The sequence below is a fragment of the Peromyscus maniculatus genome, chromosome 1 (genome assembly GCF_049852395.1).
Source record: "Peromyscus maniculatus bairdii isolate BWxNUB_F1_BW_parent chromosome 1, HU_Pman_BW_mat_3.1, whole genome shotgun sequence".
Classification (NCBI taxonomy): Eukaryota; Metazoa; Chordata; class Mammalia; order Rodentia; family Cricetidae; genus Peromyscus; species Peromyscus maniculatus.
This window is the reverse complement of record NC_134852.1, coordinates 18,647,848-18,664,730: the sequence shown is the minus strand read 5'-3', so window position 1 is coordinate 18,664,730 and position 16,883 is coordinate 18,647,848. Positions and strand designations below refer to the sequence as shown.

General features: G+C 37.0%; 1 protein-coding gene across 1 annotated transcript; it reads left to right on the top strand.

Moving 5' to 3' along the window:
* Nucleotides 1–221: 221 nt before the first annotated feature.
* On the top strand, nt 222–1,121 carry LOC102911678 (vomeronasal type-1 receptor 4-like). The gene has a single exon (XM_006996373.3). It carries the CDS (start codon nt 222–224, stop codon nt 1,119–1,121), a length of 900 nt encoding a protein of 299 aa, XP_006996435.1.
* The last annotated feature ends 15,762 nt before the right edge of the window (nt 1,122–16,883 follow it).

Here is a 16,883-nt window from a genome sequence, read left to right as displayed (position 1 = left end):
AGATATCTTACAGTTGTATGCATGGTAATAAATAAATACCACTATCAGTAACTTTGAGAAATTCTTGATATGTAGTCCAGGCTGCGATTGTACTCCAGAGCTCTAAAGGACATTTTGATTTAGTCATTTCTGTAACTCTTTGGATTACTAATACTTTTCATTCATTTGACCAGAGAAATGGCTTTGGCCATTATTTACATAAAATCATACCCAATCACAAAATGGACTTCTGGAATCTGACCACCAAAATCATTTTATTGTCACAAAATATAGCTGGAATTCTGGGAAATTTCTCTCTTTTTTACTACTATCTAGTTCACTATGGAGAAAGCAAATTAAAGCCCACAGATTTGATTCTCATGCACCTAATGGCAGCCAATACCTTGATCATTCTCTCTTTAGGAGTGCCAAATACAATGGCAGCTTTTGGATTGAAGCAGATTGTAAATTATTTTGGATGCAAATTAATTTTATATATTCAAATGGTTGGCCGGAGTGTGTCCATTGGCACCACCTGCCTCTTGAGTATCTTCCAGGCCATCACCATCAGTCAGAAGGAATTCTGCTGTAAGGATCAAAAGGTTAAATGTGCAAAATACATTGAATGCGGCATTGCCCTCCTCTGGGTCTTGTACATGTTGATAAATGTCATTATCCCTGTGTTCCAATTTATCAAAAGGAATAGTAAAAATGTGACAAGAAAATGGGACTTTGCATACTGCTCAACTGCTGGGCGGGATGAAATCAATGACTCCCTCTATTCAGCACTGGTGGTATGCCCTGAAATCTTCTTTTCTTTTCTCATGGCCTGGTCTAGTGGCTACATGATTGTCATTCTGTACAGACACAAGCAGAGGGTTCAACACATCCACACTTATGGTTCCAGCAGAATCAGCTTTGAGTCCATAGCCACCCAGAGCATCCTGGTCCTGGTGTCTACATTTCTGGCTTTTTATACTCTCTCCTCCATCTTACAAGGCTGCATTGCTCTTTTTCATAATTACAATCGGTGGCTAGTGGACATAACTTTCCTAACATCTCTATGTTTTCCCTGTTTTGGACCCTTTGTTTTTATGAATCATTACTTCATGGTGCCTAGACTTACTTGTTCCGGATCATGAAAATGTCACTTGCTCTTATTTTAAGTGTGTAAATGATATGTTTTGTGTGGTATACATTTTTACTTACACATCACCCTCAGAAAGTCAGTATAGAAAGTTAAGGAGGTAATGCCTTGTCTTTTAACTATTAACAAAAATGGTGACTTGCAGAGCTTTGTGAGCTGGTTGTAGCAGCCTTCTCCCTGAACTTATCCCATTGTATAGAGGATGATCTCACTCTTCAATTTACAACTGCTAGGCTTCCTTTTGTCCAGCTGATGTCCAAAGGATAAAGCAAAAAATTCTCTCAATTAAGCTGCCCATCTTCTGGCTTTTATTCTGCCAGGGCATCCTGAGGACTTGGTTATTTTACAAACAGCTTGTTGGTCCTACAGTCTGACTGCAAGGAAAACTAAAACCATGTTTGGAGATGAAGTTGTGCTTCAGGTGGCCCTGGTCCATTCATCACTGTTCTACTCTGCATCAGTACCAGCAAACTTCTTCAGCTGTAACTTCCCAAATACTTGCTTTCAGCTCCATGAGAGACAATTAGGTTGATTTGCTCTGAAGCTTGTAGTAACAGTACTCACCAAAGTCTCAGAAAAGAGGATCTTCCCTTGCCACTTTTTCAAAAAATATGATCAAGGTCTTTCATCTCCTACAGAAACCAATGAAAATGAATGATGGTTTTGATATTATCTTGAATTTGGGTTGCATTTATGTTCATTAGGGAGTTTAGTCTATAAATTTTCTTGTTGCTGTGGTGTTGTATCTGGTTTGGTATCAAAACAGCCTTGGTTCAGGAGGAGGTGTTTGGACCTGCCTCAACTGAGTATATCAGACTCTGATGACTCCCCACTGGAGGCCTTGCCTTGGAGGAGGTGGAAATGGGGGTTGGGGAGAAACCTGGGGGATGGAAGGAGGGAGGGGAGGGGGTTTGTGGTTGGTATATAAAATAAATAAATAAATTCTTAATAAAAAAGAAAAAAAGCATTAAGAAGGCAATTAATACACCCATTGAGGACATTCATCAAAAAACTAAAAATAGAATTACTTTATAACCCAGCTATTCCACTTCATGGCATATACCTAACTCTGTATTCTTCCATGGAGAAATATGCACATCTATGATTATTGCTGCTCTATTTACTATAACAATGAAATGAAACCCACATATATATTAATAAACATGTAAATCCACAATCAAATTTGTGTTCATATATAAAATGGACTATTACTCAACAACAGTGATGGAAGAAATCTCAAAATGTGTAAGAAAATTGATGGACATACCTAATAACATTAAGCCAGATCACACAAATTCAGAAAGAAAAAATCACATGATCTCTTTCATGTGCAAATCCTATCCTATAATGTGCAAATGTGTATAGGTAAATGGGTGAGTATACCTATATTATAACACGTATAAACCACACCAAGAAAGGTAATGTTATGCAAAGGAGCAGGCAAAAGCATTTGTTAGTTATGGAACAGTATATCAAGTTAAATTTTTTTCTAATTTCAACTCTGCCATTTTCTTAATCTGCAGTGGATAGGGGCATAAAAATAAAATTGCTAGTGAGAGTGTAAAACTATAAGCAAAACTCTATGGCTTCACCATTGCTATTCTAACTGTGTAGAACTAAAGTGAATCATAATGAGCTTAGGTGTGGGCAAGTGTCCCTTTGAGTGTTTATTGCAATTTTATCTCTTTAATGTGTTTATTCATGAGCTCATTACAATAAAGTGATTTTAGTATAAAATAAAATGGTATTACAATTTTTCAAAAGATATAAGAATGGCTGAGCTATGGCCACCTTTAAATGTAGTACATCACAGAGATGGACTCAATGAAAGATATCACTTGATTATCTAATTAGATGCCACAAAAATACACTTTCTTTTTTCCCATTTATTGAAAATAGTTTTTTTCCTTATACAATATATTCTGATTAAAGCTTCTCCTCTCTCGACTCCTCGAAGTTCCTTTCTACCTCCCTTCTCAATCTTAACAACTTCCATTCTGTCATTAGAAAAGAAGTCTTCTGTTATATAACAAAAAATGACAAAAATATAAGATAAAATAAATCCTATCAAGGCTGGACAAAACAAAGCCACTTATTCATATACTCAGGAGGCCCATAAAAATACTAAATGGAAAGCTATATTGTATTACAGAGGACTCGATGAAGACCTGTGCAGTCCCTGTGCTTGTGACTTCAGTCCCAGTGAATTCATAGAGTTTTTCTCAGTTGATTCAGAGGGCCTTGTTGTCCTGATGTCACCTATCCCCTCTGTCTCTTGCACTCTTTCTGCCTCCTCTTCCAAGTGGATGTCTGATCTCTGAAGGGATGGATTTGATGGAATCATCCACTTTGCCAGCTCTAATGTCAGAAATACTTTTAATAAAATCCATCATTCCTTCATAACAAATGCCATACAGTGTCAAGAGATACAGGGATAATCCCTCAGCATAATAAATGTCAATATTACAAACCTATAGCCAAAGGTTAGAACCCAAGAATATTATACATAGGAATTACATGCTTACTGACTACTTCCAGTTATGTTTAACCTGCAAAAAGGTCCATGATTTTTTCTAAATAGTGCTACAGTTGGGGTACATCCCGTAAAACAAAAGTCTTTGAAAAACTTTTCTATTTGGAGCCTTATTAATAAAAGGAACAGATTGGGTGAATGATAAAGATATGATAATGGAAGTAAAATGAGCACAATAAAACCCCAAGGGAACTAGGGAATATAGGACAATTTTGTATTTGAGTTGTATAAAAAAGTGCTCCAAGAAATGACAAAGACTATAGGTGTCAATAGTATTTATTAGTGTCATAGAGGATTTGAAAATGCTGAAAACATGAGGGGCAAAGCATTTGGAGTAGTGTCTAGTGTAACATATTGTGATTGAGAAGAGTCTTAGAACATGAGGATCGATACAAAGAAGACTGACAATGTGCAATTGGCTGGAGGCTGGGAGGGTCACTGCTAAGTGAAAACACAGAGTCACTCACAGAGTTTCCAAGGCAGAAATGGGATGCAATAGATACTAGTGGGGTATGATGAGGTGTAGTGGATCTGCGAAAATCACAGTGATAGAAAGATGTTGAATACATATAATATTTCACAATGACCCTATAAAGCCTCTGAACCCTTTTCTGATACTAGATATTGGTCTATCGTTCAAAACATTCAACATGCATCAGAAAGCACATGATGCAAATAACATTTAAAGTGAATCTAGGTTACATTCATACTCAGATTTAGGCACAATAACCACTGTCAACATACCTAGTAGTTTTACAGATCCTGAATTTAGAACTTTGTGTTGCAATGTCTGAACCTGTCGTTGGAAGTGATCATACACAATCATATTCATTATTTTGTGTAATTAACATACTTTAACAAAGATCTACCATTAGAAGGGTGCCAGCTGTCTTTCAAAATCCTAATCTCTTTTAATTAATATACATATAAATTATTCATATATACAATGATATATTTTGAATTATTTAAAATATAAATATATGATAAAATGTATTACATATATTTATCTTTATAATAATTAGCATTATATGCATATTAATAAATTGCTAAATTCATTTAGTGTTGGTATTATGTGTATAATTTTAGGGCTGACTAAATAGTATTGGCTAACCAATCCCTTGGGAAGACTGATTCTCCCATTATGTGCACTCATTAAATAGCTTTACATCCAGAGGTTGAGAATTGGCAGATTTCCCATCCATGTTGGTATGTCAAATGGTGCTGCCACTGTTCAGCCTTGTTTCCAAAATGATGTTCTTGAAATTTCATGAATAAACTTAAGGCTGTCTCAAGAGGAGAGAATTCACGTCTGGGGCTGTTAACTTAGATCCATAATTTAATGCCTGATGAGGCCGTTAACCTAGAAGAGAACTTAGTATTTCTACCTTCCTACACCAATATAATTTAAAAATGTATTCTATGTACTTACTCTGATACCCAGAGGTAAGAGTTGGTCTTAGCCTTCATCAGCAAAGAAACTTCCATTGGTAGTAAATAGAGATCATTTCAGAAGTCCAAAACTAGTCAAAATGCAGAAAACAATTGACTATTGGTTACTGAGCCACAATTTGATGCATCTACAACACATATACTGCAACAAAATCTCAAAGAACAACTTACAAGTAGTGGAAATGTAAAATTCAAGTGTTAGTACATATGCTGAGAGTTTATATCCTTTCTATATAACAAAGTAGGAGAACATACAGGCCCTTTCTAACTACCTTCTCATTTTCTTTATTTACTCCACATTTAAATCCATATATAACAATTATAGGCAACATGTTCATGAGACTAAACATATGCTATTCTTCTGAGCTAAATCAACTTGCTGCAAATTTGTTTTTATTTTTTTTCTCCACAACTGAATAAAATTCGTACACACACAATGAATCATTTATTATGATAAATAGTCCTAATACTCTTAATTGTTATGATACTTACATTTCTCTATGGATTATGATCTCATTGAAAGAAATGGCAATTGTTTTAATATTTACATCCATCTTTTGATATTGTCCTAAGTATGGTGCTTTTCAGTAAGAGTTTGATTATAGGAATGATACAATAATACAACAAAAAATAGAAAGAGGACAGGCAATGTAAACATTGGAAGTCTCTGAATTGTAATGTGGTGTTTGATATTAGCAAGTGCAGCAGAACACTGAAACTGAGGTGTAGTGACTGATGAGCTGAAAGGGACAAAATGCTGGGAAACATGGAGCTGTTTATGCAATGGCAATGACCAGCCACCTAGTGATTCCAGTTATAAAAGTTAAACACATGGTTCAGTTGTCAGATATTGTATAAAAGAGCACAAAACTGTTCACTAGGACAAGGATGATTTGGGTGGTTCTGCTGTCATGAGATGACCTAGGACACAGGACTCTACACATGTGTTGAACCTCTGATTGTGCTTCAACAAGATAAGCATTATGTAACTACTGGCTTGCATCATGAGTCCTAAACACATGACATCAGAGGATCCCAATAATGTTACATATAAGATGTGCATAAACTTTTTAGGTTGGGTACAGCACAGCATAGGAAAACTCTAAACTCAGTGCAATTACTTCCATCCCAGATGTCTGTCAGCAGTAGAGCAATGAATCCATAATGATCAGTTGCAGGGACTAGCATAAGATGACAGGAAGTCCAATGATCTTGGGGACTGTGGCTTTAAAATATTTATATTAGGCATTCCTTGGCATGATTGTGCCTGCCTGGAAGAAACTTAAGAGGGGTGTGGAGCGTAGGGACAATCTTATGGCCACTCTATAAAAATTAAAACAATTTAAATCAATGCTATATAGAATATACATCCAACAAACATAGTATTGCTTGAGGTATTACTTTATGGAAAAGAACCATGAAGTTAGCCCCAGTCATGTGTTTGACAATTAGGTTTATATCTCTTGCCCTGATCTCAGAGAATTCATCCATGATAATAGAGCAAAACAATGCTGAGTTCAGAGCATCTCCATTGCTGTCTGGGCCAGTATATCCATGTCTGTGGATGGCATTCTAATATACTTCTAGGAAAAAGAAAGAGATTTAGGTAACAACGCACAGGAGTCATGTCCCCTTTACTCATGTAAACCTCTGTATTACAAGGGTTAGAGGGAGGCGTCTTTACAAACTGAACCATGTTAGGTGGGTTTTCAAGGTGAAGCAGATGTATTTTAGACTGACAGGTCATCTTCAAACACTTTAGAGATGTACTCAATATGACATTTAAGGTGTTTTAATAGCATAGATAATTTTTATGACTATGAGACATTTCTGCTCCTGGAAGCACCAATCTACTTCAAAAATCCTTGTTTGAATATAAAAATGAATTTTGTTTATATAACTTTTATTCTTTATTCCATTTAAAAAGTGCATCTATTTTTGCAAACTATTCTATTGAAGCTTGAATTGCTTTGTAGGCCAATACAATGTAGGTATAAAATACAATTATAGAAAGTGTCAATAATGATCATATAATACATTAAAACATCTTCACCTAAAACTTGAATTCAGTAAAATGTAAAAATTGCCTCAATATCAGAATTGAAGTCATGGGAATATTTACCTATTTTTTTATCAGTTATCATTATTTACACCTAGAAAATTATCACTAATTCAGTGTAATTGTATAAATATATTACAAATTAAATTTTATTGACATAAATAAATACAGTATCTAATATTGACAAGTATACAGAATGAAAATACTTACTATGTCTGCATATACAACCAGGGAAGTACCCAGAAGACAAAATAATGTCTAACAATTAGAAATTCAAAGATTTGTGATGTAAACATTCAGCTTCAACAATGAAAATTATATTTGGTACAGTGAGAGAATCCCATTAGACTTACTTGATATTGGTATCTGCAGATGTCTGACTTTTCTACATTTTATACACATATACTCAACATTATTTCCTAAGTAATATTACTTCCCTTTGCAAAGGGAAAATAGCCTCTTATTATCCACTGGGCACTGAGGTTTACACTAGGAAAAAGAAAACCGTTGATTGAATCCTTCTGGAAGCAGAGTTTATACAGTCAAGCAAAGTGGTTCAAGTGTATAGGAAACCACTTCCCTATCTCATCATGGCTGCCATGCATTGCAGCATCTCATAGAATAGAGGCTGAGATAACATCAAAGGGTTGGAGAGGAGAACCTCTAAGCACAATAATGATAAGTTACATTCACAAACATCCCATCTCCGTCTTCCTGGTACAGAACTACAGCTAAAACAATAGCAAATAGTTCCAAAGAGAGCTGAACAGGACTGAAACAGCACTTCCTGTACAGGTTTCTTGAACCTTTTTATGTGGAGGAATCATGGACATCAGTCTCTCTGTAGGTATTTTGCCTCTGCTGGTTTCTCTAATGAAAGAGAAAACTACTACTGAGCTCTACTCACAAAGCTTGCAGTAGACTTTTGTAGCTTCTGCATGCTGGAGGGAATAAACCAAGACTCACTTATTAAAATAGATTTCTCTGTGATGACAAAACCCACATAGGCACTCAGTGGTCAGATGGACAGACAGCCTGTCTCCACGTAGGAGGAAATCCATCATGTGACTGGCATGTTGATATGCTGAGACCTCCTCTTCCTGGTGGTCAATTTGATGTTACAGTAGGCAGCCATAATACTGCCTGCTGATTGACCAGAAAGACATGCTGAAGACATATCTGAGTTCTGCTCTCCTGGTATGTTAGGACACAAAGGGACCCAAGGAGCTGGAGTAGAGGGATGGATTCAGAGGAAGAGTAAGTGATGGTGAAAAGAGACACTATGGGTAGATTTTGAATTTTTGAAACAATATCCCCAAAATTTACTGATTAAACCAATAAAAATGATATTAACACACACAAACACAGACATACAGACAGACAGACAAACAGACACACACACACACACACACACACACACACACACACACACATACACACACTCACTCACTCACACATTCACACACATAATATCAAACCAAAATATTTTTCGAGTAAACCAAACATGACCTGAAGAAATTTCTTTGTAGGAACAAGACTTGGATTACTTAGTGCCACAGTTCTGTCACAACTTAGGGAACACACCATTATTCTAATTTAGGAGCAGGGAAATTAGATATGCACTATAACAATAAAATTTCTACATAGCATAGCTTTCTTTTCTTATGGGTCTGGAGTCACCAATGTATTCTGCATAGCCATGAATCAATTTGAATAAAAGAGGCTTTTATATAGCTACTGGTACATTTACAGATTGGGCCCAGGTCTGCAGCCATGGGCTCATGCAAAATGCAGAAGGTAGCTCTATAGTTCTAGGAATTGTAAAGGCATAACTCACAAGATTATGTGTATTCTGCCTGCATGTACATAGAGGTTGATTTTAAAATATGTGTCTTGCCGGTGTCTTAATCATGTTTCAGAGCAGAGTAAGGAAGTTTGATTACAAAAGCAGAAATAGCAGTTAGTCTTATGACCTACTACCTTTTAAGAATATCAAAATTTACAATATCAGCCTATTTTTAAAAATAGATTTTTCATGTCTGGAAAATTTGTAGGCATTGTTATGGTACATCCTATAAAATTTAGGGACATTTGAGTTATATATATATAAATTATATATATAATTATATATATATATATATATATAAAGTATATATATAAAGTTTTATATATAAGTTTTATATATATAAATATATATAAAATTTAGGAATAGTAATTATAACATAAAATGTATTGGAGGTAAAACTACTTCTGTAAGTATGTTAACTGAATCATGGAGCCCAAAAGCTCAGAGGTCAATATGTTCATTCCTTTACTATGTTCTCAAAGGGAATTTTTAGCATGTGTTACACTGTAAACTTGATAAACTTAATGACCATAGTGTCATGCAACATTGAGAATGGGCATTTAAAGAAATGTTGGGATAAAATTCAGACATCACTGCTCAAGTAATCCCAGAAAAGATGAAAGAAAAGAATGAGAATCATGTGGAAAAGAAACCTGAAATAAATTTACTCAAAAGAAGGTGGGTCAGAGTTGTAAAGGAGGAATGTGAGTTAAACCGTAATTAAAAGAGCCATAAGATAGTTCTGGAAACCTTTAGATTTTGGCTTTTCTCATGCATTTTCATGCCTAAAGCACTCAGAGAGCATGGAGGGCTTAGAGAATCCATTGCTCCTCATGTCCACAGAGACATTCAGTGCACAGAGCTTTAGAAGGACAATGTGAAATTGTTATCCCAAAAGACCTTTAATTAACCATTTCTGTTTCCTAAAATTATCCAGAGTATATTGAAAGTAACCAGAGAACAGTGTAAAAATAGCATAACATGGAAAAAATCTGGTTACAAGTAAAATCCATAGCTTTTTCTACATGAGGAGATTAATTTGACTTCTTTGTCATAAATTCACTTCTCTCCTCTTTTTCATACACTTCTATCTCCCATCTTTTTATCATCTCTCTTCCATCTTCTGTCCTCTCTACTCCTGTATTCCTCTCCTCCTTTCCCCTCATCTCTTCCTTGCTCTAATTCTCCTTGTATTTCTCTTGCTACCAGAATAAGTACTTGGATTCAGAGATTCCTCTTCAGGGAAAGAAGGCTGAAGTTCACTAATGAACTCCAGAAATTTCATCTATAGATGGTTTCCTGTTTCAACTCATTCTGCCAGCAACCAAGTTCACAGAAATTCTGCAAGCAAATGTTGCTCCTCGTTCCAAGCCATCAATTTTTTATACATTTATTAAAACAGAATATAAAGGAGGTTGCCAGGATACATAGATGTCTGCAAGCTAGTAGGGTATACAAGATTAAATTCTCATGCTTATTGATCATCCTTGATTCTATAATCTTCACTAAATTCTAGGGAACACAGAGAGACTCAGGTGGCCTGAATGCTTCAAAGTGTGAGGTAATACCTTGGCTTCTCTTGAGTTACAAGATACACAGTGACCAGGAGCCATGAAATCTATTCTGAAAAACTTATGATGCATTCCTCTTAAGGAGGCTATACCAGCAAACTCAAGGATTCTCTGGAGAAAACAAAAGTTGTCAGAGCAACAAAGTGTGAAAAGACAGTAAAAACAATGGTAACTGGAATATTGCCAGGATGGGGGGGGCATCATTTTATTTTATTGTACATGAAACTGTGTCACAGTAGGGCTTTTATTATATGATTATATTTCAGTACCCAGAGAGGCCTGCTCCTAGGTCCCATCCCTGGGCACCAGACATTCCAGGGAAGACCTGCCCAACTTGGCCCCAGGTTCTGGCCATCTGGCAGGAGCCCCCCACCCCAACCGGGAAGGTTCCCCTTCTCTAAGGCCCCTGGCACACCCTGCAATCCCCAAGCTTTGCCACAACTCCCATCTGCCCAAGGCCCTAGCTACTTCCTGAAATTTAGAGACCAGCCCCCACCTCCCATCCTGCCCCAGAGCTCCCATCTTGATAAGAGGTGAGTGCCTGGGGTCATACCAAGAGAGGCCTGCCCCTAGGTCCCATCCCTGGGCACCTGCCATTCCGGGAAAGACCTGCCCAACTTGGCCCCAGGTTCTGGCCATCAAGGCAGAAATACATACAACAAAAGAAAGAGCAATAAAACATCACCAGAACTTAGGACTTCTCCAACAGCTAGACCTGAACATCACAAAATGGAAGAAGCAGAAGAAAGCAACCTTATGAATAACATCATGAAGATGCTAGAGGCTTATAAAGAAGAAATCAAAAATGAAATGGAGGAACAAACAGACAAACAAAAATTGGGAAGAATGCTATAAAAACTAGAGAAAAGGACAAGTAAAGGAAAAGAAAACAATAAATCCCTGAAAGAAAACCATGAAAAAGTAATGAAACATGAAGGAAACAGTCCAAGACCTGAAAAGGGAAATAGATAAAATGAAGAAGACATAAACAGAGGTAATGCTGGAAACAGAAAATCTGAGTAAACAAACAGGAACTTCAGATGCAAGTATAACCAACAGAATGCAAGAGGTGGAAGAGAGGGTCTCGGGCGTTGAAGATACAGTAGAAGAAATACATTCATCAGTCAAAGAAAACACTAAAGCCAACAAAGTCATGACCCAAATGTCCAAGAAATTTGGGACACCATGAAAAGACCAAACCTATGAATAATAGGGATAGAAGGAGAAGAATACCAACTCAAAGGCACAGAAAATACATTCAACAAGATCATAGAAGAAAACAACCCAACTTAAAGAAGGAAATGACTATGAAGATACAAGAAGCCTATAGAACACCAAACAGACTAGAGCCCACAAAAAAGTCCCCTGGCCTCATAATAATTAAACAATTAAATGTACAGAATAAAGAAAGAATATTAAGAGCAGCAAAGGAAAAATGCCAAGTGACTTATAAAGGCAAACCCATCAGAATAACACCCAATTTCTAAATGGAGACTTTTAAAGCCAGAAGGACCCAGACAGATGTAATGCAGACACTAAAATACCATGTGTGCCAGCCTAGACTAACATACCCAGCAAAACTTTCAATCATCAGAGATGGAGTGAACAAGATATTCCAAGACAAAGCAAGATTTAAACAATACTTATCCACAAACCCAGCCCTACAGAAAGCACTAAAATGAAAATTCCAACATAAGGAAGTCAGATACACTCTCCAAAACATGGGCAATAGATAACACCACAGCAGTAAACCCCAAAGAAGAGAAGCACACACACACACACACTACCATCAAAAAATAACAGGAATGAACAATCACTGGTTATTAATATTCCTTAATATCAATGGATTTAATTCACATATAAAAAGACACAGGCTTACAGAATGGATACGAACGCAGGACCCATTATTCTACTACTTATAAGAAATACACCTCAAATTCAAAGATAGACACTGAGAATAAAATGCTGGGAAAAGATTTCCAATCAAATGGTCTTAAGAAGCAAGCAGGTATGGCCATCCTAATATCCACCAAAATAGACTTCAAACAAAAGTCAATCAAAACAGATCAAGAAGAGCATTACATACTCATCACAGGAAAGATCCACCAGTTTGAAGTTTCAATTCTGAACATTTATGCACCAAACACAAGGGCACCCACATATGTAAAAGTAACATTACGAAAGCTTAAATCACATATAAAACCCCACACGTTAATAGTAGGAGACTTCAACACCCTACTTTCACCACTGGACAGATCTCCCAAATCGAAACTTAACAGAGAAATAAAGGACATAACTGATGTTATGACTTAAATGGATTTAATATCTGCACAACATTCCATCCTAACAAAAAAGAATGTAACTTCTTCTCAGCATCTGAACACTCTAGAACAAGAAGGAACAAAGTCTCCCAGGAAGAATAGTCGCCAGGAAATTATCAAATTGAGAGCTGAAATCAATAAAATAGACAAAGAGAACAATACAAAAAATTAATGAAATAAAGAGTTGGTTCTTTGAGAAAATCAACAAGACATACAAGCCCTTATCCAAATTAACCAAAAGGCAGAGAGAGAGAGAGAGAGAGAGAGAGAGAGAGAGAGAGAGAGAGAGAGAGAGAATCCCAATTAGCAAATCAGAAAGGAAAGGGGGACATAACAACCGACAATGAGGAAATCCAGAGAATCATCAGGTCATACTTCAAAAACCTGTACTCCACAAAACTGGATAGATGCCACATACCTAAGTTAAATCAAGACCAGATAAACTATTTAAATAGCCCAATAATCCCTAAGGAAATAGAAAAATCATTAAAAGTCTCCCAACCAAAAAAAGTCCAGGACCAGATGGTTTCAGTGCAGAATTATGCCAGATCTTCAGAGAAGAGCTAATACCAATACTTTTAAAATTGTTCCACACAATAGAAACAGAAGGAACATAACCAAACTCCTATGAGGCTACAATTACCCTGATTCCTAAACCAAACAAATATGCAACAAAGAAACAGAACTACAGACTGATCTCCCTCATGAACACTGATGCAAAAATACTCAATAAAATACTACCAAACAGACTCCAAGAACACATCAAAACAATTATCCACCATGATCAAGTAGGTTTCATCCCAAAGATACAAGGGTGCTTCAACATATGAAAGTCAATCAATGTAATACACCATATAAACAAACTCAAAGGAAAAAAGCACATGATCATCTCACTAGATGCAGAAAAGGCACTTGACAAAATCCAACACCCTTTCATGATAAAGGTCTTGGAGCAATCAGGAATATAGGGGACATACCTAAACATAATAAAGGCAATTTACAGCAAGCCAACAGCCAACATCAAATTAAATGGAGAGAAACTTACAGCAATTCTACTAAAATCAGGAACGAGGCAAGGCTGTCCACCCTCCCCATATTTATTCAATATAGTACTAGAAGTTCTAGCCAGAGCAATATGACAATATAAGGAGATTAAGGGGATACAATTTGGAAAGGAAGAAGTCAAGCTTTCCCTATTTGTAGATGACATGATAGTATACAAGGATGACCCCCAAAATTCAACCCATGAACTGACACAGCTTATAAACACTTTCAGCAACATAGCAGGATACAAGATCAAAAAAAAAAATCAGTAGCCCTCTTATATACAATTGACAAACAGGCTGAGAAGGAAATCAGAGATACATCACCATTTACAATAGCCACAAATGATATAAAATACCTTGAGCTAACTCTAACTAAGCAAGTGAAAGACCAATTTGACAAGAACTTTACGTCCCTGAAAAACTAAATTGAAGAAGATGTCAGAAAATGAAAATATCCCCCATGCCCATTGATAGGCAGGATTAACATAGTAAAAATGGCAATCTTACCAAAAGCCATCTACAGATTCAATGCAATCCCCATCAAAATACCAACCCAATTCTTCACAGACCTGGAAAGAATAATACTCAGCTTCATATGGAAAAACAAAAAACCCAAGATAGCCAAAAGAATCCTGTACAATAAAACAACCTCTGCAGGTACCACGATCCCTGGCTTCAAGCTCTATTATAATAATAAAAACTGCTTGGTACTGGCATAAAAACTGACATGTGGACCAATGGAATCGAAATGAAGACCCTGACATTAATCCGTACACCTATGAACATATAATTTTTGATAAAGAAGCCAAAAGTCTAGAATGGAAAAAAGAAAGCATCTTCAACAAATTGTGCTGGCATAACTGGATGTCAATGTGTAAGAGGCTGCAAATAGATGCATATCTGTCACTGTGCACAAAACTTAAGTCCAAGTGGATCAAAGACCTCAACACAAATCCAGTTACTCTGAACCTGACAGAAGAGAAAGCAGGAAGTGGTCTTGAATGCATTGGCATAGAAGATCACTTCCTAAATATAAGACCAGTAGAATAGACACTGAGAGAAACAATCAATCAGTGGGACCTCTTGAAACTGAGAAGCTTTTGTAGAGCAAAGGATATTGTCAACAAGACAAAGTGACAGCCAACAGAATGGAAAATGGTCTTCACCAACCCCACGTCTGACAGCGGGCTGATATCCAGAATACATAAAGAACTCAAGAAATGAGACATCAAAATGCCCAACAGTCCAATTAAGAAATTGGCTATAGAACTAAACAGAGAATTCTCAACAGTGCAAGTTCAAATGACTGAAAGACATTTAAGGAATTGCTCAACATCCCTAGTAATCAGGGAAATGCAAATCAAAACAACTCTGAGATACCACCTTACGCCTGTCAGAATGATTAAGATAAAAAACACTGAAGACAGCTTATGCTGGAGAGGATGGGGAGAAAAAGGAACTCTTCTCCACTGTTGGTGGGAATGAAAGCTTGTTCAGCCACTTTGGAAATCAATATGGCACTTTCTTAGAAAATTGGGAATCAATCTCCCCTAAGACCCAGCTATGCCACTCTTGGGCATATACCCAAGGAATGCTCAATCATACCACAAGGACACTTGTACATTTACACAAAGGAATACTACTCAGAAGAGAAAACAATGACATCATGAGGTTTGCAGGCAAATGGATAGATCTAGAAAAATCATCCTGAGTTAGGTAACCCAAACTCAGAAAGACAAACATGGTATGTACTCACTCATAGGAGTATACTAGATGTAAAACAAAGATGACTAGACTGCTACTCACAACTCCAGGGAGGCTACCTAGAAAACAGGTCCCCAAGAAAGACACAGGGATCATCCAATGACAGAGAAATTGATGAGACCTACATGAAATACCTGGACATGAGTGGGGGTCATGAAGGGCAAGGGTCAAAGGAAAGAGAGCTTAAGGGAGCAGGAGATCCCAGCTGGATCAAGAACAGAGAGGGAGAACAAGGAATAAGAGACCATGATAAATGAAGACCTCATGAGAATAGGAAGAAGCAAAGTACTAGAGAGGTCCACAGAAATTCACAAAGATACCTCCACAATAGACAACTGGCAATGGTCGAGAGAAAGCCTGAACTGACCCATTCTGGTGATAGGATGGCCAAACACCCTAATTGCTAGAAATCTCATCCAATGACTGTGGGAACCGGATGCAGAGATCTATGACCAGGCCCCTAGGTGGAGCTCCAGGAGTCCAATTGGTGAGAAAGGGGAGAGAGTTTATGAGCGAGAATTGTTGAGACCAAGATTGGAAAAAGCACAAGGACAAATAGCCAAACGAATGGAAACACATGAACTATGAACAAGTAGCTAAGGAGCACCCAACTGGATCAGGCCCTCTGGATAAGTGAGACAGTTGATTAGCTTTAACTGTTTGGGAGGCACCCAGGCAGTGGGACTGGGACCTGTCCTTAATGCATGAGCTGGCTGTTTGAAACCTGGGGCTTATTCAGGGACACTGTGTTCAGCCTGGGAGGAGGGAATTGGACTTGCCTGGACTGAATCTGCCAGGTTGACCTGAATCATCAGGGGAGTCTTTGCTCTGGAGGAGATGGGAATGGGGCTGGGCTGGGCGGAAGGTGGGGGGGGGGTATAGGATATAGGATGGGGGAATCCATGGCTGATATTTAAAGTTAAATTAAATTATAAAATTTAATAAAAGGAGAAGAAGACAAAAAAGATTATATTTCACTGAGCTTGTTTCCCTCATATTCTTCAACTACCCCTTTCTTGCTTATTCTTTAATTTAGCATAATTAACCTGGATGATTTTGCTTGTGTTTGTACAACATGTATATATATATATATATATATGTGATATATATATGTGATATATATATATATACATGTGATATATATATATATATATACATGTGATATATA